Here is a 26,768-nt window from a genome sequence, read left to right on the forward strand (position 1 = left end):
TTCCGAAAGGGTACTTATTTTATTACTGAATACCGTACACGGGGCAGATGGCAGAACAGCCAGTATATTCCAAAGGGCATGCGATTAACACTCCGCTCAATCCTGGGGTAGCGGCCCAAGCCCGCTACCGTGCTTGAAGCGCCACTTGCCTCCCGGGATAGCGCTGGAATGCATTTACCATTACACAAAAAAATTCAAACGAAACGGAAGAAAAGTGTATATACAGATGAGCAAAATTCAAATTGGTAAACCAAGCGTTTGAACAAAAAAAAAGTTAGCGGAGGTATCGCGTTACACTTCAAAATATAGTAAAAGCAGGGAAATTACAACTTGCACAAAAAAATGGACAATTTCAGCTCAGGCCACTGGACTTGGCAGCATATGCATTGATAATACACACGCCGCCAAGAGCCCAAGTCGCATTTGGATACAAAATGTAAAACCTTTAAAACAATTAGGTCCGTGTGGCATTTTGCGCCACGTTGGGGTAGTGGCTCGACGTGTTCAATTCTGCCAAATACTTTGTTGGAAAGCGAATGCCGCAAAAGCAGTCTACCAAATGTTAACCAGCAGCAGGCTGGAAAACCACTGATCACTCGGTGCAGAAGTTCAAAGCACTGCACTACTACACATGAACATCAAAATCAATTTATTGTATACCGTAAATATATATAAAAAAAAATAATTGCAAAGTTTCCGCTCATTTCTATTATATCCAAAGGAACCCTTTCAATGCACTGCAAAAACCCAGATGGTTAAAGTGTTTGCACAAGGTTGGGCATACATTTCGCAAATTGCGTTTTCTTCTCCCATGCAAAAACTGAACATGTACAATTACTACAAGGCTAGACACAGAAAGAAGAGACGGGGCCGCACACGGGGCAATTCGGTGAGTTTTACAGATCGACTAGGGATTGCAGGTGTGCTGGTCTCACGCGGTTTCTGCTCCATAGCAGCCGCACGCATAACTTACAGAACTGTACACAAGGTCCGTATTCGTTGGGGCCGATGGCTTGGACGACACGGGGTTGTTGTGGAGGTGGCTTAGGTGAACGAATGTGGAAACGCTCGTTTCTTAACCGGGAGGGATCAAGATCCGGTGGATTTGACACAACGGAAGGAAACATTGCCGCAGCCTCTCCCCCAACGAATACACCCACCGGTTGGAAGAGACTCAAAAGCAACATGGTAAACGGCAAATGTGTATTTTTCACACACAGGTCAACGTCTACCAAAGCGGTAATACCTGAATATGAAAAATTTACGTTATCAACGGTTAAATAATATTCAATCTGAGAGAAAGAGAGCAGACTTCTAATTGGTACTCGTGTGATTTTGGAACCATCAACAAACACGGGCGATGGAAACTATAAAGCAGTAGACAGGGGTGATGCTTCATTTACTAAATAAGAATCAGGTGCAAACAATATAGAAATCTGTCTGTTCCTGAACTCGAGTAAAATTTCTTACCCACCACTTTGTTCTATTTAATTCTCCTCCCTTCTGTGCCCTGCACGCGCCATTGCTTGCCATGGCGCACTCTTCCACAGGAGCCTTGCTCATACAAAGCGGTGTAAATGCTGCAGCAGGTCACAAGCGTTAAGGCTCCACTTTGCACGCACGGCTGGCGCTTTTAAGATGCCACACACCTGAAACGTAGCGGTCGCGAACGCAACCGCGCTTGTACACAAACTACGCCAGTTAAACAGGGAGGCTGCAGAATTGCAGCAACACAAACATGGCCGTGGTGAAAAACGGCCCAAAAGGGAAACATTACTTCTGCATGAGTTTGACACCAATGGGGAACTGCTTTAATAACCTAAATTGTTACAAACACGTTGTTACAAATGCCTGACGAGAAGAACACCACCTTTGGCTGAACCCCACTTCAAATGTTGGAACTACAAACGTCCATCTGTCATTTCAAGTAACACAAATCCACCTTCATTACACTGAACAACTTTCTAACCTGGAGACAATGAGTCAACCTGCCATTTCCTCGACACCTACGCCCCTTCCAAACCCACTCCCCCCCCCCCCCACTCCATCAATGCCCATCCCTGCCCCTTTTAACTCTTATAATTGTGCTCAGCCTAAATGTACACCAGCTAATGTACACGAATTTAACGGTGACAAACGAAGATCATAACTTATCAAATGCGTGATAAAAAAATAAAGTAGAACTGCCGCCCCCAATAAGTGGCAGCGGCTTCACTGGAGAGAAGGCAGAAAACAGGGCTGGTTATCCACTGTTCCAACCTTACAAATTACTGCCAAGGCATTCCACACAACTTTCTATTTAAAGGGTTCCAAAAAAGTTTTTTTAAAGTTTTTTTTTCATGTACTGTCATTTTTTTTCCTTTTTATTTTTTTTACATTTAAAAAGTATTTACTCAAGAAGATTCCGCCATTGCAAAAGCACTACCCGACTTTATGTTAATGACCACACGCATTTTAAAATGACAAATAAAAATAATAACAGCAATAGTATTAATAACAATATATTAAAAAGAAATCATAAGACCGGAGACAGAAGAGGGCTCAATGGTGATTTTTTTTTTAATAAGCCCTAGTTGCATTCTCCCGTGCAGCTCGTGGAGCTGCTGAACGAGGGCAACCGTGACAAGAGGGTGCGCTTCTTCTGCCGCCCCCCCCCCTCAGCCGCAGAGACATCACTGCTGCCCCCCCTCAGTCTTCGATGACGATGGGCTCCGTGTTCACAGGCAGCACTGCACGCTGGGTGGACGAGCTGGGACGAGTGGCGATGCGCTGGTAGGGACGCCGCGCCGAGCGTTTCATCTCCAGCGCCACCAGCAGCTTGCGCACTTTCCTGCGAAGGAGATAGACAACGGATGTAGCGATTCAGATTCACCTGCTTCACGATGCGATAATTACGCGATAGAAAGCTGGTCGCGTACGGGTCTGTTCTTGCAGTCGTAAACAGCCCTTAAGTCAGTTCGGTACTGTAGAGAGCCCCCCCCCCACTCCCCACACTATGGGTCGTGAGAGAAACCTGATCATCCTCAACACGCGCCGAGTCAGTGCGGGGTGGCGAGGGCACGAGTTATCTTAAACCCTCAAGGTTTTGCCCACCTTTAATACTGCCCTATATTTGTAGTATGATAGCATAACCCTAGATCAGCTCCTCAAAAAACTTAGTTTCATGATTGTCGTCAGAATAAGCCTTCAACTCAGCTCAGTACAACAAAAAACACTCAAGGGTGCCGTGACTGCCTGGCAGACTGATGTGCATATAAAGGTTCTTATATTGTCAACCATGTACAAGTGAGTTGTTACAATTCAGGGTCATGATTTGAATCTAGGTATGTACCAAATATTACAATATTTAATTGCATGTCAAATTCGATTTACCTCGATTGTTTTCACAATTTGATTATTTTTATTCTCTCCTGTGTGTAAATTGTGAAGTGATCAGACAAAAAAAATAGTGGTATAATTGAAATAAACTATATGAATTGAAAATAATACATTTCCACACTCACAAACGGATGAAAAATATATGCATAGCGCACAAAGTCAAAGTTAAACAGTACAATTTTCATGCAAAAACATGGAATAAAACAATGCTGTCCTTCTCACTCAATTTACAAGTATGCAACATCGATAAAATAAAGTTTCACTTATCTCTACGACACATAACTTCATTGAATCCCAGTTTAAAATGTTTTGTTGTGAAAGCAAAAACTCCCCTGATTGGCTAGACAAGTTCCCATTGTGATAATTGGTTCTTTACCCTTCTATCTGGCAACAAAACTGACACCTTTTTGCAAGGAGTCATGTTTGCATAGACCGCAATACCTGCAGTCATAATACAAACAAAAGAACATAACTCTGATAATGTGCACTGTCCCTGAAGTTACCCATATGAGACTAGGCTCGAAGGAAAGCTGTCTCGGGTGTGGACCAATCAACTTCAGGGACAGTGCACATTATCAGAGTTATGTTCTTTTGTTTGTATTATGACTGCAGGTATTGCGGTCTATGCAAACATGACTCCTTGCAAAAAGGTGTCAGTTTTGTTGCCAGATAGAAGGGTAAAGAACCAATTATCATATTTTTACTGGCAAATGAGGTCCCCATAGTGAAGTTCCCATTGTCTTTATGGCAACAATACATCGAACGTAGCTAATTTAATTATTTCATGCATGGCAGTGTGGAGATTTTTTAGAAAAAAAATGGATTAATCTTTGTTTAGGAATATAAGTAAATTACCTGAGTTATTTCCCTTATATTTGACCTTAAAAAATGCCTGATTCTGTTTTTCTATTAATAGGCCGAAGCAGTGCCTTTTCTTACCTATATCCCCTGCTGGACTCCCTGGGCCAGGCTACCCAGGCGAGAGAGGAGAACGGGGGTCAGACTTACCAGGCTTTATTGTCTTATACAAATGGGCCAAGATTGAGTATAATGGATCAGTAACAATCAACCGTGTTGCAAAATGAAAGCAACTGAATGTTTTCACGCGAAATGCTGCGCAACATTTGAACAATGCAATAAAACTACACGCGGAAAAGTTGCACCATCTAACGTCACGTAGAATAAATGTTAATCGGTGAATCTTTACATCCTGAGCAATCAGGGTAAAATGGCATTGGAGGTGCAATGGAGGACATTTGGGTCCAATGAGACACCAGTAAACCACTGAGTTCACCAAAAACGTAACTCTCACATTCATGAAAAATCCTGAACATCAGCAACACCAAAGGGCCTGCGCCATGTGAGCCTTGCACACACCTTGTATCTGCTGTGGCCATGAAAAAGACGTCATCTGGTGCATTGATGCAGTTGAGTCTCCGCCGCTTGGCCATGGGAGGAGTGGCCCCCTTGGCCACGAAACGTGCGCTCCCCGCAAACGGCTTCCCGTTCACCAGGTAGCAGCGGTTCGCAGACACCTGTCAAGATAAATATCCCCCATATAACCATACACCATAGTTTTGGGGCAAGTGCTGTTAGCGAGTACCTATAAAAGCCATCACAGCACGTGAGGGGGGGTCGGTGACCAGCACCACACCTGGTCGCCTTCGTCTCCCTAGTGGCGATGTTTACACACCACACCGGGTCTCATTTGAGGCCGAGTCGACCTAGGAGAGTCCCAGGACCGGTTCAGATAATCGTCACTGGTGTTGGCCATGAGCGGAAATCAAACTTGGGTCGCCGGGTTCGTAGTGCACTAACCAATGCACGTCGATGGAAAACAATTAGTGAGCAGATATTACAACACATCAGGGGGTGGTGAAGTGATTGCATTGTCTGGCCATCTGCCTCCCAGTGCTGATGTTTAAATACACTCCACCAGGATGCTTCTTTAATCAGGGGGCTAAACCCTAAATATCGCCGCATCAACTTTCTACACACATACATTCACCACAATATAATGTAAAAAAATATTGATAAAGTGTCTAAATCCAACGACATCTCAAAAAGCTGTACCTGTGCAGGAACTGTAGGTGTATTTGGTTCATAAACAGTCATAAGCAGAATAAAAAATAGGTCTTGAGTCTGGACTTGAACAAGGGCAGGGAGTCGGACAACACGGGTGGCTGGGGGAAGGGATTTTTTTAACTATTTCCCATAAGATAATCAGTATCAACTTCCCATTAAGCTAAACGGAGTCATTTACATTACAATTATGAGCATTATAAAAAATAAGATATTCCAAACAGACACTACGGTGTTTGCATCCAAAGCAAAATTACTCACCGTTGGCTTAACTTGAGTGTGATTCTTCGCAACTGTTAAAATACAAACAAATCACTTATAAGTTAACAAACCGTGCACGTATGCTATAAATATATAAACTGAATTGTAAATGTTGTGTTTACTCCCCAACACACCACGTGACAAACCGTACTAATTGGCTGTGTCGGGTGGTGGCGGGTTTAACGACACATTTATATTCACATGCTCTAACCCCCCAAAAAAAACCTTTATTATGGAAACCTAGTTTTGTCGATTTGGACTATAAGAATTCGGAGCACACAAGATGACAAACAATAGGATGCTGTGGGAAACGCACTACGAAGAATACCTGCACGAGAAAGATGCTGGACTCGGGGTGTAACATGGAGAGGGAAACCGTGTACCAAAGGGGGTGAGGGGAGCCTTTGTATGCACATTGCCAACCATCTTCGCATAGCCCAAATGCCAACAATCACGACAAGCCAGTGGAAACGCTGACACATAAAAGTGTTACGTGAAGCTGTCCATAAATGACGTGCAGATAATACAAATATATAACCATGACTTGCTCCAACAAATGAAGGGGGAACTTCCAGCCATACTATTGCCCATAATGTTAAGACTTACCACGACAAGGCATCAGCATTCTCTTCTTTGTGTTGCCTGGCAAGGAGAAGCATCACAACAGTCATTAGAACTTGCTCATTGTAGAGACAAAGCCATTCACTTTTTAATACAGAGTAATAGTTTTAAAGTTTTACACAAGACTGACTAATGCACATGTACACAGAATGGATGTATTCATTAAGATCCATAAAGGGCATTATCTGAATTGAAAATATCACTATATTCCAAACCTACATATTTGTGTTCCACTTTGCATGCTGCCTGTTTGGATTACACACAATTATGGATGCGCTAACAGTGACGACTAAAAATTGAAGAACAGCCAACATTTTAAAAGAGGATGAGAGAAGGATAACGTGTCGATGTTAGTAAAATTAATGGAGATTGATGAAAAAAATAAGCTGTTCACAGACCACCCATTCACAACTTTCGAATAGCAGGTTCCATGACAGTGGCAGTGGGTTTCGGCTCTAAGCAGTTCCACAAATTTGTCAAAATCGTACAAACCAATTTTGAAATTAAACAGCCTGCAGAAAATATTTATACATAATTGCAAACATCTTAGCTGCACTAATCGGGTACAAGAGGAGAATAGTATTAAACTGGCAACACTGCTCATTTTAAAACGCCGAATACAGAATTAAGAATGAATGCATACAGTCCCAGCATGATTAAAATGTAACGTATTTTCCCGCATATAACTCGCGGGGTAGACCACTTTTTACAAACCAAACAAGACCTTGCAGGGTATATGGAGGTGCGGGTTATTCCAAAAATATTTTACACGTGTGACATGTCATAACTCGTTAAATGTTTTCATGGTAGGACTATCCACTATGCAACACTTACCTTTGACGAAAGCACTGCTGAATAAACCACTCCCACTAAAATTGCACATGTTTTCACGTTTTAAATGATTCTAAATGTTTGTACAATGAAACGACAATGTTTGAAGTTGGCGCACTTTGTTTACCGTAATATTTTCAGTGGCTGTAGGGGGGTGCGAAAGTTTCAGCTGAGGCTATGGTATGCACAACGGGAAGGGCCTTAACAAGCGTCTACCAGACGCGGAATCATAATTGCTGAGTCCCTTAGGCCATTGCTATTGGCTGAGCACTATACAGTCACGACCATGAGCTTTGTTTCAAACTTCCAATGGCTTTGTTGCCAGGAGGCAATGGCGTTACCGTAGTGCCGCTATTGTCTGCGCAGTGCGCAATCTACCAGTGCTAAAACTGTACAGGGGTAACTACCGGTCCAGTAGCTGTAATATGATGAGGTCGAATGCTGGTAAGCCTAACAGCACGCTTACTTACTTATCTCCCAGTTATGTGTTACTTATTTATTGGATATTTATTTGTTACTTATTTACTGTTTAAAGTTAACTCGTTTCCGGTTATTTTGTTTTCTTGGTGCACGTTATGATTTTAATAGTGGAATGTATTACAAATGTAAACTTTGTATTAATATGATGGAATTAAGCTGCAGTAACGTCATTAAAGATATGAATACATACAGGGTATATGGAGGCGCGGGCTATCTGAATTTTTTTTTACACAAAACGCTATTTTTGCGGGGTATATGCGTCTGCGGGTTATATGCGTATGCAGGCTATATGCGGAAAAATACGGTACATGTGGCCTGTCAAAGGTATATGAAAGTCCTATTTGGCCCTCGGGAATGAAAATGTTCCTCACCCCTGTGCTAGACACAGGTCTCGCAATGTACCACAAACACCCAGCCAGCACGCTAGTAAGCGCTGCTTGGGAACTCACCGTCCGTACCGTTGTGTTGATCGTAGCTACGTTTGCCCAGGATGGTGGGCGAGCCGTGGTTGAGCACCGAGAGCACCTTGGTGGGGGTGATACTGCTCACAGTGCGTGGCGGTAGGGGCTGTGCCACACGTATGGGGCACGGGTGTGCCTCTGCATGGGGGTGGAAAGGATGGAGGGAAAGTGGCAAGGGGACACAGGGGTGACAACTGTCAGCGATGATTTTTTACACGTAAATGTCAATATACTGCTGGATGAGGGCCACCCCAAACCATGGAGCTTGTGGGGTTTATTCACTTATAAATCTGCATGATCCACCAATTCTTACCCTCAAAGTGCCGAATCAAAAGCATGCAGCAACATCCTCGGCTGATTTGGTATACGTCAGGGGTCGGCAGCCAAAATAACTCGAGCCATTTTATTTCTTGGTAGATAACTCAATATTTCAAGAGCCGTAATAATGTAAGCTATTGAATAACGTCACTATGCAGTCCTTAAAGAGCTGCATGCGGCTCTGGAGCCACAGGCTTCCGACCTCTGGTCTACGCGGACATCTCAGTTGCAACATTTAACACCCAAGGATTTCAGAATAATTTCCATCAAAACCGATTTGGTGAATGCAGTGCGAAATGCTTTCATTTCACTTTTACAAAAATGAGTGTAAATATGAATTTTTGCCGCAATCACAAAAATTTTTGTTGAACTTTTTTTCAAATGCATTGATAATAATTGTGGGAGTTACTTTTATGAAGACGTTTCCATTCAAAATAGAACAGATCCACAGGAGTGCTGTAAGCCTCTCTGCTGTGCATTATACCGGAGGACCCGTGTATTTACTGCACGCCCTAAAAACCCTGCCAGCCACAATAGTTTGACAAGACGCCAATGCTGGAATGTCACAACTTGTTTACAGTACAGTGATGGTGACGGCACAACGGTCATTCGGTCGGTAACGTGTACAGGCGTGGGTCGACGGTGGTGATGGTACGTTGTGTACATGTGCAAGTCTTGTATATACCCATGTACTTGACCACGCTCTCCAATGGCTTCCGCACCACAGGCTTGACCTTGAGAGGGGTTTTGGCTGCTTCAGGCAAACGTGCCGTGCCTGCACCACGACAACAAAACACAATGACAAAGATCCCTACGTGTAGCTTTACAGATGGTACACTTATTAAGGCAGCAACAGCTACAAGTACTCTGGCCAATTGCTTTTGTGTCCCCAATGCCAATTTTCACACACACTGCAGCTGGTACCCATATAAGGTCGAGTTAACGTAGTGTAAGGTCCAAGGCAGGTTCAGACATCACTTGGCACAAATTATTGCCCATGGCTGGGAATCAAACTCGACCCACTGGGATCACAGGACAGTGCACCATAATTTATTATTTATACCATGTCTCCCATGCAATGTATTTTGAGCATCAGTAAAAGGGGTATTTGCAATTACAGCGTAAATACATTTAAAAACAACACAGTATAGACAATATACACAGCAATTGAGAATAAACATTTTTAATCTAACCACTGTATCAACAGTCCTGACAAACACAAAGGAAGACTGTCCATATTTCTACCAAAAACAAATATTCCACTAAACTCTTTGCCAAACTGTTGGGACAAGTGCCGTTAGTGAGCCCCTCTTAAGGCTGACATGGCACGCAAGAAAGTGGTGTAGCACCGGCCCGGCCGCCTTTGTCTCCAGAATGATGATGTTGACACACTGCACCAGGTACTTACTTAAGGCTAGATCGACTTAGTCAAGGTCCAGAACTGGTTCATAAATGCATCACAGATGTTGGCAATGAAGCGGGAATCAAACTCGGGTAGACGAGCTCATAGCGCAGCATACTAACCATGACAGTACCACTCCCCTATGTTTTGCTTGACAACACACTCATACGCTGGCAATACCATCCACGTACACAGGTTTCATCACCACAAGTGGAAACTGACGAAACACATTCATCACTGGTTTGGCGTTCATTCCGGATGACTGCAATCAGTTGCCTTACACTCTGTCTTGATGGTCGTTGCATTGATGGGCTGGAAAGGGCGACGCGCTGCCTGCCGCCCGCTGAAAATGTCACAACAAAGACGGCGGGCGATGCGCGTCAGCTTGGTCGTGTGCAGGTAGAAGGCCTGGCGTGTCTTGAGGGCCACGCGCGAACTGCCCTGGCTTCGCACCGACAGGCCGTGTACTGCTTGACAGTGGCGGTACAGGTGCCCCTGTGTGCGGAACTCCTACACGGAGAGGTGCAAGACAGAACATCCATGATGGTTAAGAACCAACAATGAAAGGCGTCGTCTTAGTGACTTTAATACATTTTACAGGGTACTTTTATCAGGAAGGTCCCAAACAGGGTGGCATATGTAAATATCACTCAATGATATTTTGTAAATGTTACATTCACAAAGCTCATACTACCATTAGGACAATTTAAGATGCTTTTTTTCCAAAAAGAGGTTTGTGTTCACCACTCAGAAATGTGTATAAATATAAAAAATCATCATCCAGACAAGCATAAACGCAATATAACAAATAAACTATTTACATAAGTAAAAACATGTAAAATTAATTACATTTATAAGCATAATGGCAAGATTTAATGGGATTGTTTCGTCTCTGGGTAGCTTCAAATTGTACAGAAATTAAGACAGTAGGTGGCTCTATTTATTTCTGACATGGACATCGGCTCCAGAGACCAAACAAGCCACAATCAGGGCAAAAATCCACATCCTGATTAAATGAATTGCCTTGCCTTTTTCCCTCATTATTGGTGGTGGAGACATTGGCACATTTTTGCCAAAAATCGGATGAAATGGAACATTTGCCAGACGTGAACTTCGGAATAAACATCCCATTATTTTAACAAGAGGCAATGTTCCAAATGTGCTGATGATACAGTACCTTCCCAGAGAGACTAAGAATCCCACTCCTCCATAATTGCTGTGAACCCTCCCCAGATGATAGCAAAGGATACCACTTTTCAGAAGTATGGATTGCTTCTCCCCTGTCTGAGGCCAGCTTTCCCAATTTATTTTTGTAAATTCAGCCACCAGTTCACCAAGGTTTGATTCTTCAAATGGAGTCTGCACATTATATGTTGCAATGGCCAAATCGGGAAGGCATCCTGCTCTCAGTAAATTTTAAGAGCATCCTCTACCCCTACAGCTACCCTGCAATGGACGTGTTTGATGAAATAAGAGTTGCAAGTAACCGTGATTCAGGCTGCACTACCAGTCTGTAATGATGCGAGCTACGACTGTGTTTACAGGATAACGTTCAACCTGAATAACAGTATATAGCAGGTAATTTTATTAAATATCACAGCATTTATATTATAATTATATGAAGATGTACAGCCGTTTTGTTTTTTCACTACTGGATGAGAGCTTCCTAACGCCATATTGGTTATGGGGTTTTTGACCACTCTTCACTACACTGGTCAGAGAGCGAAAATAGACGTGAGAGCATAGATAGTACAGTATAACGGATTTAGCGAAACTGCCCTAATGCTTCTTGGTTCTTTCGGTAAAGTCACGTAGAAGGAAGATAATAAAATAATAAAAATAAAACATAATACACATAATAAAATAATACAATTCTCCCTTCTACGTGACTTTACCGAAAGAACCAAAAAGATGAATCCCTGCAGTCACGAAAGCTTTAAATCGAAATTTGCCCTAATGCCGTTATATAAATACTAGCCTTTTGCCTGTCCAAGGACGGGTGTATTACAGTAAATCTGAAACTTGCAAGCGAAAAGCAGACCGCGACGTGATATTCATTGCATTAATGCGCGTGCAATTTGTAAGAGCGCGGTGACACAGATCTATTTCATTTTCAGGTTATAATCCCTTGTTCATCATGACGTCCTTTTTACTTTGATGTCTCAATAGCGTTACGGAGATCGCGTGACGTGAGGGTTCTGCCTTTGCAGTGAGGGTTGTAAGTTGACGCTGAGGAGGGGGGAGGAGGCAACTCGGCCCTCCATGTGGAGTGACGTCAGCTGCTAATTATTATGAATGGGGGGTCCATTTGGAGGACGTCACCTGCTCATGATTATTAACGGGGGGCTGTTCGATGTGGAGTGACGTCACTTGCGCATGATTATGTGAGGGGGGTAGTGCTCCATATTGAGTGATGTCACCCACTCATGATTATCAATGAGGGGTGGGGTGGTGTCCATTTGGAGGATGTCACCTGCTCATGAATATTAATGAAGGGGGCTGGTCGATGTGTAGTGACGTCACGAGGTTAAGGGCATGTGCCTTAATGTCATCACAATTAAGGAAATAGTATTAATAATAAACAAAACAAGGGTAAACAAGAATAATTTATCACAGTAAACTACCAAATATTCAATTTCACGAATAAGTAATCATGTAATTTCCAACCCGTTTTAGGTTTCAAGGGCACATGGGACAGAGTTGCCCAGATAATATGGAGGTTCTTGAACCACGACAACTTGAAGATAATTCAAATAGAATGCTCCAAAAACAAGCATTGAAGCAGTAGACCAAATGTGAAGAAATGAACACATTTCTATGGGAGAGTAAAACAACATCGTAATGGGTGAATAATGTAAAAAGTCGGTAAAAGGTGCAGAGTACAAAAGGTAAGTTGGCCATTGAATCGAGGAATGAGAGGGGTGAGCGTCTTGCTGCATTTACAATGAGGTTTTACGACCACCGACAACACACATACTGCGAAGCCGATTCTGGACAAGACTATATAAATTCCCAATACACCTAGCTCTTGTAGACTATGGAAACGTATTTGCCAAAGAGGATATCGATGCAGTCAATCCCAAATCACAATCCAAGGCTTAAATAAAATAAAAAAGTACTTCCAAATTAAAACCATTTACAAAAACTAAACATCTACAAAGGTTGCATGAAAAAAGTAACAATACAAGTTCCCTGAACAAATGAGTATATCTGTTGGAGGAACACAACTGGAAGACAGCATAACCTAAGGCCCGTTATTGATGGCAGATTAGGGTTTAATAAAGAGGCAGACGAGAGTGGGTTGGAGTGCCTTTGGTAATCTAACCTTAAGAAATATTTGAATCAATGCTAATTAACTGCTATATCATATAGAAACATGGACATTCACAAGGAAAATTAACAACTTAAGATTATGCAAAGCAGCGTTAAGATATGCATGCTTGGAATAACAAATGTATGTATGTTGAATTTCTTTGGAACCGTACGTAGCTAACTGCTAAGCGGAGGTGTGGGTTGGGGGTAGGGAATACACTTCAATCGTGCAAATTTGAACAGATTGGCCAACACGTGAATAGTAAGTACCGTGAGATGGTGATATTACACTGAGACACAGGAAGAGAAACACAACATAATTAGAGAGATTATATTGACTTTTGACTTAAAACTTTCGTGACTGCAGGTATTCATATTCTTTGGTTCTTTCGGTAAAGTCACATAGAAAAGGGGGGGTGGGCAACACAAGCAGTCGCCCTGATGACAACCGCTCGTGTTGCGATCAAAACGTCGTGGTTTTTATTTTTGTTATTAATTCTATCTACGTGACTTTATCGAAAGAACCAAAGAATATCATATTGACTGTCAATAAAAGTTCCAGAGCTGCATACGGCTCTGTAAGGACTGCTTGGTGACAACATTTATTAAGGACCACCATCTCATATTCAATTGCATTGCAGTTCTTGAAATATACTATTTTCATTACCGATTTCGAAAAAAAGGGTCTTCTTATTTTGGTTGCTGACCCCTGGTCCAATAGAGCGAATCTGCAATGCCTGCATTTAGCAGTGGACAAATCATGAAGATGATGATGATGAAGACAATACCTTTCCACAACCATTGACGGCACACTTGAGAGTGCCTTCGCTGGTCTGGATGGATAGGGGCAGGCCAGTGCTGGCACGGTTCGGGCCCGGGCGCTCCCCGTCGAGGCGCGTAGGGAGACGCAGCCCGCCGTACTTCTTCCAGTAGGTCCAACACGAGGAGCACAGGCGGCACTGCATGGCAGGCGGGCCCCACGAGTACCACTGCTGTGACTGCGATGCTGCACACACAAGCGCGCACGTCACAACCAGTGTCATTGGCACGTGTCACACAGGTCGAGAAGCGAAGTAGGACAAAAAGTAATTGTGCAGCAGCATGGGTGAAGTTAATGCACGCTCGGACGTAGTGGGTGGTGACTCACCAAAGCAGCTCTCACAGGCTCTGCCGGTTCCTGAAGCCTGGCCGGGCCCTGCTGTGCCCGAGCCATTGGGCACCCCTTGCTTGGTGAAGATCTGGTTGGGGTTGGGTTTGTTGCTGCACAGAAAATGTTGAGGGCAAGATTGGAACAATAGATGTTCATTAGGCTTGTGAGAGGCCTTCACACGATGGCTGATAAAGAAAATGATGCTGCACACATTGTTCTACAAGCATTACCTTAAGAATGGCCAAATTATCTCAATAAAAATCTTAATAAAAGGGTCTCAAGAATGCGAGGCTTTCCGTCACTGAATGAGGTTAGATAATTTAGTATTAGAAAATGCTATTCAATGTAATGACACAAACTTGTTTATAATCACGTGAGCACTCACCGAGACTCAATGATCTTTTACAAATACAACCTAGGATAAATACACAATGCATATTTACTGAATTTCTAGTGCATACAAAAACAGCAGTCTAAAAAATTTTTTCACCAAAATATTAAAATGAAAAAGACAATGCAATTCAAGGGTGTTTCAACAGTCATGTTATAACTATTGAGACATCAAAACACAAGCCTCAATCACTCAGGGAATCGAGTGATTCTGGCACGTATTTCAGCTCCTCTAAAAACAAATCCTCAAATCCTCCCAAGAAGGTGAAACACCTTGTACCTGAACCATTTGGATTATGCGATTGTGTGCGACAGCTACAATGGCAAAACTCTAAGGCAGAAGGAGAAAAGGATTACTCACTAATTGGGGATGTACACCTGCTTCAATTTGCTCTCCGCTTCTGCAGCCTTCAGCCGCTTCTGTACAAAAGTAGACAGAAAATCAATTTCCTGTCAATCGGGACTGAACATTGGCATGCACAAAGAAACAAGGCAAAAAATATCAACGTGTGTTTTTTCATGGAAGCAACGGATTACCTGTTGCACGTATCGGTCTGTCGTTTTCCACATGTAGTAATATTCGATGATGCTGGTGAGCGACTTCCAAGGAAGCTGCACAAAACAGCAATGTTTGTTCATACAAATTACAGGCCAGGACTTTATCCTTTAAAAACAATGGTCTAAAGGAAAATACATCTCAAAGATTTCTGCAGATAAGCATGCAGGATGTGTCTGAGTTTGTCTGACAAGTTTTAATGTTCAACAATGAGAAGATACTTTAAAATCACAAACGTGTGTGTTTTAGATTATGGGACATCATTGCATTGATACATGTCACTCACTTGCTACTCTACTGACATCACTAAGTGCCATAAAGGCACAAAAGACAGCATTTAAATAGCTTATTTCTCAAGGTATATATCAAAAACCTAACAGATATTTGTTTTTTGTGTACTCTCCTTTAAATTGTAAATTCAAGGAACCCTGGGAAGAGAATGCATGGCAATTAACATAGATCACATCGCTGCTCTTGCCAACATTAACAAAATAACATTTGGGATTTCCTTCCATCCTTCACGAACAAAACGGCTATTTATTTTTAATGAGCAGTTCTTCATTTCATGTTCCCAAACACAGTGGTGTCCTTGACTGCCAGAGCAGTGATTGATAAAATAAATGTTATATACAAATATTTATTCGGTTCCATGTATTTCTTTGGGCTTATGGATAAGCAGGCAAGACAAGGGCCCCTGGAGGTTTGCTAAATGAAATAGGTAAGGTCGGCTTTTGGGAAATAAAGCAACTACTCCCAATGAGCACTGCTGCAGATAAAAATGTGGCTATTCTAAGCCTTTTCTAGGAGCCATGGGGGTTAGACACGACCGCTTACAAGCATTGCCACCAAAGTGGGGGGGGCTCACTTACAAAGTCGAGTCGAATATCGGTGAAGTCCTTCCCATACTTCTCAAGTGCCTCCTCGAAGAGGTTGGCCTCAGCGGCTGACCACTCCTCCATCTCGTCGCGGCACAGGACTGGCCCGCCCTGCGGCACGAGCAGGCCGATGGCCTTCGCCACTTCATACGCGCTCCGGTGAAGCGTGTCCATCGCGTGGAACTATTTGGAGATGCATGGCAAAGACATCGAGCATGAGTCACATTAAAAAAATGCTGCCTTTCCCAGAAGTACCCACAAGAAGACGACAATATAAAAATTTGTTATTGTCATCATCAATTTCCTATTAACTGCTTCTACGTGGAATGCCACAATCCATCTCACTCCTGCACTGTAATTGATTTATTCGATTCACATGTATGGTGGTCCTCATCTCTGGCATGTTCTCTTGGCTACCATTCCATAACCTAGGCTCCCACCTTCAGAATCATTATCTACTTCTCGGTCAAGAAACCTTGAATTGAAAATACATTCTAACTCATCTAAACTGCAAGCTAATACATGGCTACATAGTCACCAATTGTACTGCAAAACAAATCTGTCCAAAACCAAAAGAGCCATGCCTAATGTTATTACTATTCAAATTTACTGACCAAAAATAGCATAACAGCAACAATAATTATAATTAACTGACTTTAACATAAGCCAAGATCATGATGTCACCACGGCCAATGTCGATGTGGCCACACCTATCAACATCCTTTTCTCTTGATTTGAAGCTTTCGTGACTGCAGGGATTCACACTTGAGACAGTAAATCTTGCTGTGACGGTCCCACCTGATGAGAGAGACTTGTGTTGCCTCCGAAACGTTGTGATTTATTATTTTATTTCAATTAGTATTTATATTATTTATTTATTTCTACCTACGTGACTTTACCAAAAAACCTAAGAGTATGAATCCTTTTCTCTACCATGTCTCACAGTTGCTACAAAAGTCTGCTCTTAAGATAACCCAACATCTGGCATGAGGTCTTCTCCTTGATTGCCACTCCAATTCATGCCTCGGTAAACCGCCCTTCTCCCCATCCTGCAAATAGTTTTCACCCATCGCAATCTCCTCATTCTGATTAAATCTACAATACTTTCCTTCCATATCCATTCTGAGCACAAGTGGACTACACAAAGTCACTAAAAGATTTAAAAACCTACATTCAACCAAGTACATGATACGATGACATCTTGCGCTGGTGACCATCTCCTCCACCCAGGTTAGGAACCGGACGTTTCATTACTTCTGACAGTATAACATTGGTTTACAGCAAAGGTGGGGAAAACTTTTCCTTCCTCAAGGCGAATAGAACTATCAATAACTGTTCCGGGGCCAGCCATTACCACACACCTCAAAGTCACATCTGCCCCACAAGAGGCCCTATGCAGTAAGAAAAGGGACTATGCATGCTAAAATTAGAAACAGAGTCTTGCAGGTCAGAAATGTTCCTCTAATACCTTACTAGTATGGCTAAGATGCTTGCAGTGCTGACAAATATTGTTTGCGGGACCGTTTAAAAGGGGTAGGCATGTGGCTGCGGACAGAATTAAATTAAGTTGCAGGTGAGTTATGGCTCATGGGCCGCAAGTTTGCCTCCTCAGCTTAACAGGATTCAGTGACAAAACACGGGCCAGAAGGGGGCGCTGGGGCCAGGCTCACCAGCGTGATGTCGCGGGAGGCGGCAGCGGCACTCATATGCAGGCTGGGCTGCCGGACGGAGCTTGTACAGTCCAGTGCACGGGCAAATGTACCCACCGAACTGTGGGACCATGCATACAAAAATCAGGCAGTGACACCCACGAACACAGCACACATGCATTACGTGTTTTTATCATTAATCAACAATTACAACACATCCTTAAGATTCAATTCACATGCGTATACTCTGTGCACTTGTAAAATATATAAAACTTTAAATCTTATCCAGACATGGCAGGCTGCACTGCTTTGGAAGTATGGGTTGGTGTACATAAACATGTACAGTCGTTTTGTTAATCTACTGCTGGATAAGGGGCTCCCCATGCCATGCAGGTTGTGGGGGTTATTTGACAATATTTCACCACGCTGGTTAATACGGAATAGTGAAGGCAGGGAGCCTATACACAAGATGATAAATGGTTTTGCTCTAATGCACTCAGCTTGCCACCATTTAGCAACAGGATCCTAAAACAACCTGTCATGCATAGTTGATCTGTGAGACTACCAAACCCAAGTTGGTCATGACAACAATACAGCAAATGGCTTTTGCGAGTCGTCTTTGGGGACATTTGGGGGGTTATCCCCTCGAATAGGTGCATTATGAAGTTCATCCAGGAAGTGAAGTATCCTTCCACATCTAAAACTCTCAATAAAAATAAGGAATTGGTCAAACATGCCAATGCAGGAAACCACTGGGGCTTTCCTGCAAAAACAGCATTTATTCACTGAAGCTTTCCTGAATAAATCCTGCTACAAAAAAAATGCATTTAAATACCATATCAATACAACCATATCTTATTATTATTTTATTACATCTGGTTCATTTATGGAATACACCAACCGTATTTACGGCACAATCAAAACTGCCATTCGAACAAACAGGTGGAAAGATATTGTATACATGCAGAGCCAATAGCACTGGCTCCATTGTGTAATTCTATAAATCTATCAAATGCATTCGACAAAATTAAGCGTAACACGCCTTTCACAGATGGCAACCTCCCCAGCACATGCCTCACTACACTGCCTGCAATAGCATTCATAGAGACAGAGGTACAACATGGTCAAGGCGATATCACCATGGTTCCAGTTACAGGTTTGTTTCACAAATAGTAATAATGTCTGGGCTGAAGCAGTGGCATAGTGGTTAATGGACTGCCATATGAACCAAGTGACCAAAGTTCCATAACTGACCAGCGTAGTTAAGTATGGTCAAACAACCCCATCACCAACATAGCATGGGGAGAATTTCACCCAGTAGTTTTACTGACAAAGGGCCAAATATTTACCACAATATTCACACAATTACCCAAAAAGAACAAACACAAGGCTCGAAAGAAAAGGAATGCATAGCCCTCCCTGTTCCATAGCTATTCTAAGGTTAGGTGATCACGAATGGCATACCGAGCGATCACCATAAACTGGTCAATCTGCCGGTCCGTAAGTGGGCTCTCGGGGTCCCAGATCTTTGTTTCCAGCTTCACCTGGTCCCTGTCATCTTCAAAGTCGGGGCCTTGATTACACATACACACACACAAACATACCAGTCTCAGAACCAGTCGTACAGGACTCAACTACCGGGATTCCACTAATTTGGTCTTTCACACATTGATTGTTCACAATGGCATATTACAATTTTCACATTTCCCTCCCCCCCTGCCCACAAAATTAAAGATGCATAACCACCCATGGGTCAGGAGCAGCATTATTCTTATAATTGAGGCATTTTATCAGAGCTGTTGCCAGTGCTGTGTGAAATACATTTTTCGGCTGTTTAGGTGTGAAGCCTCATTACTTGGGTGTACTGCAGCTTTCCAAGCAAAGCGCAGGGCATCCTAGTTTGTCACACCACTGCAGCCATACGACACAACTGCCACCACCACCATCACTATTTCACAACCACCATCGCAAAAAATTCACAACTGTTGGGAGGTTTTTCTTACTGAAATTTAAGAAAATGCAAAGATGATACAATGCCCCAATACAACATTCTAAGCATTCATCAATTAATGAACGCACACTTCAAATGTTGACATTTACAGTATTTGCTTTTGGTGTTTGTATTGAAATTTTCGCCAAAATTAACATGGAACAAATCTAATGGGGTTACTGTTAAAGTTAAATATTTATAAATACATGACAAACAACAGTGTTCCCACAGGAAGCAAGCAGCCATGCCCATCCAACCCTTAACCAGAAGTTACGCTACCATGTGATGTTGTTTCGGCCTGGGGAATATTGCCCGCTCAAACTGAGATTGACAAGCTGGAGAGAAGAGCAAGGTGATAGATATGCCAGTAAAATTAAGGAAAACCTTTTTTTTTACATTTTAAACCATGCCCAATGACATATAACAATTTTTAAATAAGGGTAATAGAATCGTTGGTCTGGCTAAAATAGTGTGTGTGAAAATGTACTCAACGTACCTTCTTTCAGCATGTCTGGCACATCTGCCTGGTACCTTGGTCCAACACGGATTTCCCCTTTGTCGGCTAGTAAGGTTTTCTGAGCTGGGTCGTATACCAGAGAGTAGTAGAAACAGTCCTGTTTATGAAAGAAAAGAAGCATGTAGCTTAGAGATGCAAGGCAGTCTCATAAACAGCATCATTGACTATTCCTTTTGATAACACCATACCGCGAGAAAGTAAACAAAGTGGAGAATATCATTTAAAATTTCAGCCACGTGCAACAATCTAGAAACAATACATTCGCTATGAAGCATCAAAGTCAACAAGTCTACAAATAAAACGAACAATATATATAAATTTACAATCTCAAGATACACGATTCTCTAACTCTAAGGCGTTCTCACCTCCCTCTCCAGGTACGATGACAGGGCTTCAGTTTCATTCAGCAATGTCACACTACACTTCCCCCTAAAAGCAGGAATGGGCATTACGTTAATTGCTTTGCACTGATTGGCTATTGCAGACAGCCTAATGGACGAAGGAAAAGTGGCTTCACATTGACAATGAACAACTTAAATAATCCTTATGATCAGCAACCAAGCAAAATATAACTAAGTAAATTATAGCGGCAACCAAAGACTATTGCCAGTGTTAAAAATGCAACATAAGGCGATTTGCCCGAAGTAAACAAGACTATTACAAAATCTCAGGTAACCATACAACAGCATGAGGTGTAAAAACATATATTGCATACTTGATTTAGCTGGTTAAAATATGGGGAAAGTATCCGAAGTATGGGGGTTTTAGTCATTGTAACAATTTTCAGCCTTCGGGCTGTGAAATTAAAACCCACCAGCTCCTTAATTTTAGCTAAGGAACATATCATACACATAACATGTAAATATCTGCTCCAGTCGAACCAAAATTGTATCTGCATTGCAACAGCTGCCACAAATCCAATGTGAAACTGGCATAACGGACCCTGACAGAGTTCCACATGGCACTTGGGTGCTGAAATGAAGTGAGAGGTATTCACGTACCTGATGTGTGTGGCAGCGAGGCTCTCAAACTGTCGAGAAAGGAAGAGCTCACGGTGTTTGAGCTGATGCCTCTGCTTCTCAGAAAGGTCATCCACACTCTCCATTTCTTCTTCCATCTCCTCTGTTTCATGCAACAAAGAACCACCTAACGTGCGTCAGGTCAGTTTTACGCATTAGAAACGCAAGCCACATCACGGCAGCATGTGACAGAAGTAGTTACACAGGTCCTGGTAGTTTTACCTATTTGTTACTCTTACAACCTTTGTCAATCCACCGCTGGATGAAGGCCTTACCACACCATGTCAGCCGTGATGGTTGTTTGAAACCACTTCTCTACGTGGGTCGGTGTGTGATGGTGAAGTGGGGGGTCCCCCAGGACAAATTCAGGTATCACTCGCCACCGATGTTAGCTGGAACTGGGATTTGAACCGAGGCTGCCAGTGCGCTAACACAATTGCATCACCATCATCGCTCCATCCGCCATTATATGTTTACGTTCATAAGACACAAACAGGGAGGGTGAATTAATTGGAGCACCTTATCAAAAACTGTGCTGTTGTAAATATGACATTCCATGAAAAATTTGAGAATATATAACAAAAAAAAGGAAAAACCCAGTACAACATTCCAATTTTAAAACGTATGATAAAATAAGTGAGTGTGGCATCCCTATTCCCAGGTCATTCTTGCAAATAAGCCTACCCTGGTCTATTGAATTATAACCTGGTTAAACAAATAAACTTGTCTATTCATACACTGAATGATTTATAGGATGAAAATGCATTTATACTCTTCAAAATCTCTCTTGGTGAAAACAACCAGTTACAAAAACTTGAAAGCATCAATAACTATGAGCATTATAAAGCCAACTAAATGTGATTTACCAAATATCACTCTGCAATTGCTCCTACAGTATTATTCACGTACATTTAGATGATAAAAATATGCTCAAATTACCGACTATTTAAGCCAAAATGTAGAAAGGGGTTAACCTTTTTCTACATCCACAGCCATGGTCAGTAAAACTCTAAGGCAGAAACAATAGACGTTTGTATTAAATGTCCATTTGCTCATCCTCTTTCAGATGGGACATTAACTCTTTCTGTATTCACCCCCTCCACTACCACCCCGTCCCCCTGCCCCCACCCATTATTCCACGCAGGCGTCAAATGCGGAGTGACCCAAGCCACACGACTCGGCACGTCTCACTTGCCGTGACCTGTCTGCACAGGTTACAGCCCCTGCCAGCCCAACCAGGAAACCCCTTACATGCTGCGCTTCAAAAACATCTGCCTAATGACTCCAGCAAAACTTAACCCCTTCCCAGCCCCAGTATTTGCCTGCAGGCACAAACGTCATCTACAAGGCCCAATGCTGCACATTTTTCTACATAAAATGACACAATAGAGATGAAGATTATACTTTCCAAGCATTCGGTCACTGACGCAACATCCATCTTCTTTAAAAGTGCTGTTAGAATTAAACAAAATAACCACTACTTTTGGAGCACATTCCTTTGACAGTAAATAACCGCAAGGCCTGATGGAACAATGCACTGTATGCTGTAAACCACAGCTGCATCTTTTTACACCACTAATAATGTAATGAACCTTAACTGATCTAAAAAAAATCACATCAGCAGGGTTCCAATGCTTTCCTGTTCTCAACGTTATTTTTAATGAGGATCTGAGTAAATGGAGAGGTACACAACAACGCCACATCTCCATACACGAGTTTGGTTAGGGCATGGAGACACTTCTTTTTGTTCCTGAATACAACTCTTCACAAGGCCCATGACACATCTTTGTCCACTGGAAATGAAAAGTATGCAATGTGGTACTGGTTTTGCAAAATGGTGAGGCTCTACACACGTGCAATTTCAGTAAGTGCTCAAAAAGGAGGTCACATTGAGAACCCTGGGCTCTTTCAAGATGAAGGGCAATCATCATCGTTAGCCTGAATCAATCCACTGCTCGATGAAGATCTCCCAAGGCAATGCCATCTCTCACAATTCTGCTATGCAGTATTCCACCTCGCGCCTGCACACGAATCTGTTTTACTCACGCCATCTCTTCGGTCGACATTCTCTCGGACACTTCCCATTCTTTGGCTGCCGCTTCATTACGATGGGTGTCTTTATTTAATGGAATAATTTGCACCACAGTTGTGTCTACTACTCACAACGAGGCAAATGCCAATATAAAACTAACACTGAAACCAGATAGATGTGCCAGATTGCTTCAGTCTAAAGCTAAGGCAACAAAGCGATGTGAGCCATCGTGTTTACGGAATACAAAATCTGCTGGTTGAATTTCAGTGATGGATAATTAAGAGGATATATTTTTTTTCTGAGAGTCCCATTAAGAATGATATTGCCACCTTGCCTCAATGTTGCGTTGAAGGCTCTCTGCAGCACTTACTGGCATGTTTATCAGCGAGCGTGATCAACGTGCTGGAGATGTCCCTTCTCCTGTAGAAACACACGACTTTGGCCTCCACGTTGCCACTCGGCGTCTGTGACCAGCGACAAACACATTCAGAATTAGTACAAGTCTCAACTGCATGGTGTTAATGTGGTGAAACCGCACAAGTACATAATGACCACTAAAATTAAACATAACAATCAGTAAGTTTGTTTAAAAAACACTGAAAGAAAAACATTGCATTTGGGGACTTTTTTTAAATACTATCAATGACTTGTTGGGTTCCGGAATGGACAACACTACTCTATTATACCATGGGGCATTTCAAAGTGAGCAGTGGGTCAGTGAAGTTCACCTTATTGAGTTCTTCAATCCTTCTGATCAGATAGGGGTTGCTTGAAGAGTTCTCAAAGAAGACATAGTCTGCAACGAAAGCAACAGATGTGGTTACAATAAAGGAACTGGGACCAGCGAAGAGCCACGACGCAACATTCAGGGGATCAGACACAGCAGTAACCCTATGCTGCTCTCAAGAGTGAGACAGGCAACCTCAGGCTGGTGCAGTGGCCATTCACGTACATGTACGGCCCTTTTGTAATCCACTGCTGGAAGTGAACATCTCCACGTCGTGCGGGATCGTGGTAACTTTTTGACCATACTTCACCACCGTGGGTGGTCATTCCCGACCCGATAACGACCGTGCACATGTGTATGATAATGTATAACAAGTATTGGTGTACATAGATAGGAGCCAAAACGTTTGGTCAAATTACGAGTGAAATTCAAGCGTGGCGGGGCAACAAACCCCAACGCAGAGGGAGGCGACTACAATGGCACAGGATTTAATGTGGTCTTTCACTGCCCCCTACACGCGTACATACGTGAAATACTGTTTACGGTGTGTATATAACTTCCAAATATATGTACAATGTACATAAATTAGAAATGAAAACGTTGCGGCCAAGTGAACCCTGAACCAGGTAAGGACCCAAGGTCCAGGCATCAGTAATGGTGGTGGTTCAGAGCCCCACAAATGGACACGTGCGACTAAGCAGTTACATGTAGGTCCTTTCGACAATCCACTGCTGGACAAGGGACCTCCCCCTGTTGCGCAGTGGTAGTTAGGTTATACTGACCATCCTTTATTTACAAAGCTCGTCAGTGCGGATTGGTGAACGTGACTATATATTAGTACACAAATAACATTTATTGGACACGAAACAGTAATAATGATAAACGTATCTTGGCCAAAGTGGACGACACATGGCCGAGTAGATGAAAGTTACTCTCGTCCCCCAGTGTGAAATGGATACTGCCGTACAACTCTAAAAACTATACACACGAATAGTACAACCAATGATACAATTAAAGTCAAATAACGTCAATAAAAATCACAATTGCGTTGCGGATAAGTGAACAGTGAACCAGGACCAAGTGCAGAGAGGAAGTGACCCCTTCGCTCTCAGGGCTCAGTATCAAGTTGTTTTACTGCCCCACGAATGTAGCTGTGACCACATTGTCGTACGCGAAAAGGGACGAGTTTTAAAAAAACACACGAGTTAAATTATAAACTAAAAGTACCGTGGACCAAGCGGACCCTTACACGCACAGCCGAAGGAAGCGACCGGTGTTGTGGTCGCTCACAACTAAGTGTGAGCGAATGCACTCAAAACTACCACACGTGCACACACCATGAGTATAGGAGAGAAGAAAACACCACGTAAAACCGCGATTATAACAATAAATTAACAGCAAGTGTCGCGGATCAAATGAACCCTGACGCAGGGCCGAAACGAAGCGACCATCACCAAGTCCCCGGTGTGAGTACATCCAGAGACCCAAACAAGTGGACGAGCGACTACACTACAGACCCCTAAGCCAGTACACACAAACAAGACGGGCTTGACCACTAAATGAGTTGTGTTAACAACAATAATAATGATATAATAACAAAGTGTGTCGCGACCAAGTGAACCCTGACGCAGGGCCGAAACGAAGTCCCCGGTGTGAGGTCGTGCACAGAGACCCAAACAAGTGGACGAGCGCCTTTACTACAAACCCCTAAGCCAGTACACACAAACAGGACGGGCTTGACCACTAAATGAGTTGTGTGAACAACAATAATAATGATATAATAACAAAGTGTGTCGCGACCAAGTGAACCCTGACGCAGGGCCGAGCCCTCGGCTATCCTGGATGTGTCACCATCGCCATTTTTAATCCCGGACCGTGTTTCTACATCGGCGACCACCACTACCACCACCCCCCTCTCTCTCTCTCCTCCTTCTCCTCCTCTTCCTTCCTTTACTATCTCTCTCGCTCTCACGCACTCCATTCGGTCCACACTCAGGGCCGACATCGGCTGCAGAAGCGACCGACCGACGCCGAGACATTTAAGGGGGGTGATGTGGTTTGGTTGTATTCACGACGGCGTGTGCCGTGCTGGGGGTGCTTTGTTAAGTTGTGGGGGGCCCAAGGGGGTGCCCCCCACTACCCCCCACACACAACACAACAACGCGTGAGTGTCTGGAAAGCGAGTGGGAAAGGGGAATAGGGGACCCGGCGAGAGGACGGCAAATCGCGAGAGGCCGCCGCGATCCGAGACGACTTTCGTCGGCGGCGGCCACGACTCTCCTCAATCGCGCACGAACGAGACTTGCAGTAGTTCAAAGACAACAATAACAATCTTAATCGCGTAGAACCCCTCGCGAAAGGGGACCCGTGCCGTCGTCGTCGTCGCGAAGGGACTCTCTCCCACCCCCCCTCCTCAGGGGTTAAATCCACTCACTCACCTCCAACCCGGTACATGTTCGCCGCCATCCTCGCGACGTGAGGGGAAAAAAAAAAACCCGGACCGACTCCGCTTTTTTTTATTTCTTCTCCTTCTTATTCCTTTTCGTCTTCCGTCACTTTAATGAGGTAAATTTCGTCGCCTACTGTTGTTTTTGTTGTTGTTTTTGTTATTATTGTTGTTTATCGCCGACAAAATTGGCGGGAAAGGGGTTCGGCCGCGCGCGCGCGCGCGTCGTCTTCACCAGCGCCGGGGCAGCGCTCGGCGAGAGCGGCTGGGG

The 26,768-nt window shown here is 43.2% G+C and overlaps 1 protein-coding gene across 3 annotated transcripts; it reads right to left on the reverse strand.

The window, feature by feature from the left end:
• On the reverse strand, positions 1 to 26,768 carry LOC133341435 (metastasis-associated protein MTA1-like). Of its 3 annotated transcripts, none has more exons than XM_061550072.1 (20): positions 26,490 to 26,768; positions 24,053 to 24,120; positions 23,695 to 23,788; positions 21,275 to 21,395; positions 20,639 to 20,702; positions 20,253 to 20,370; positions 19,231 to 19,339; positions 17,788 to 17,887; positions 16,112 to 16,300; positions 15,224 to 15,298; positions 15,048 to 15,106; positions 14,294 to 14,406; positions 13,935 to 14,152; positions 10,116 to 10,344; positions 9,118 to 9,207; positions 8,103 to 8,252; positions 6,328 to 6,363; positions 5,722 to 5,753; positions 4,756 to 4,913; positions 1 to 2,830 (listed from the first exon to the last, which is right to left on the reverse strand). In XM_061550072.1, the coding sequence occupies exons 1-20, from the start codon at positions 26,515 to 26,517 to the stop codon at positions 2,689 to 2,691; spliced, it is 2,193 nt and encodes a 730-aa protein (XP_061406056.1). In that variant the 5' UTR covers positions 26,518 to 26,768; the 3' UTR covers positions 1 to 2,688. The 3 variants fall into 3 exon arrangements, with proteins under 3 accessions (XP_061406056.1, XP_061406055.1, XP_061406054.1); XM_061550071.1 differs by having other exon boundaries at positions 8,112 to 8,252; positions 21,275 to 21,419; positions 26,490 to 26,767; XM_061550070.1 differs by having other exon boundaries at positions 21,275 to 21,419; positions 26,490 to 26,767.

Source organism: Lethenteron reissneri, chromosome 11, assembly GCF_015708825.2.
Source record: "Lethenteron reissneri isolate LAM-NWPU_2019-01 chromosome 11, ASM1570882v1, whole genome shotgun sequence".
NCBI classification, from domain to species: domain Eukaryota; kingdom Metazoa; phylum Chordata; class Hyperoartia; order Petromyzontiformes; family Petromyzontidae; genus Lethenteron; species Lethenteron reissneri.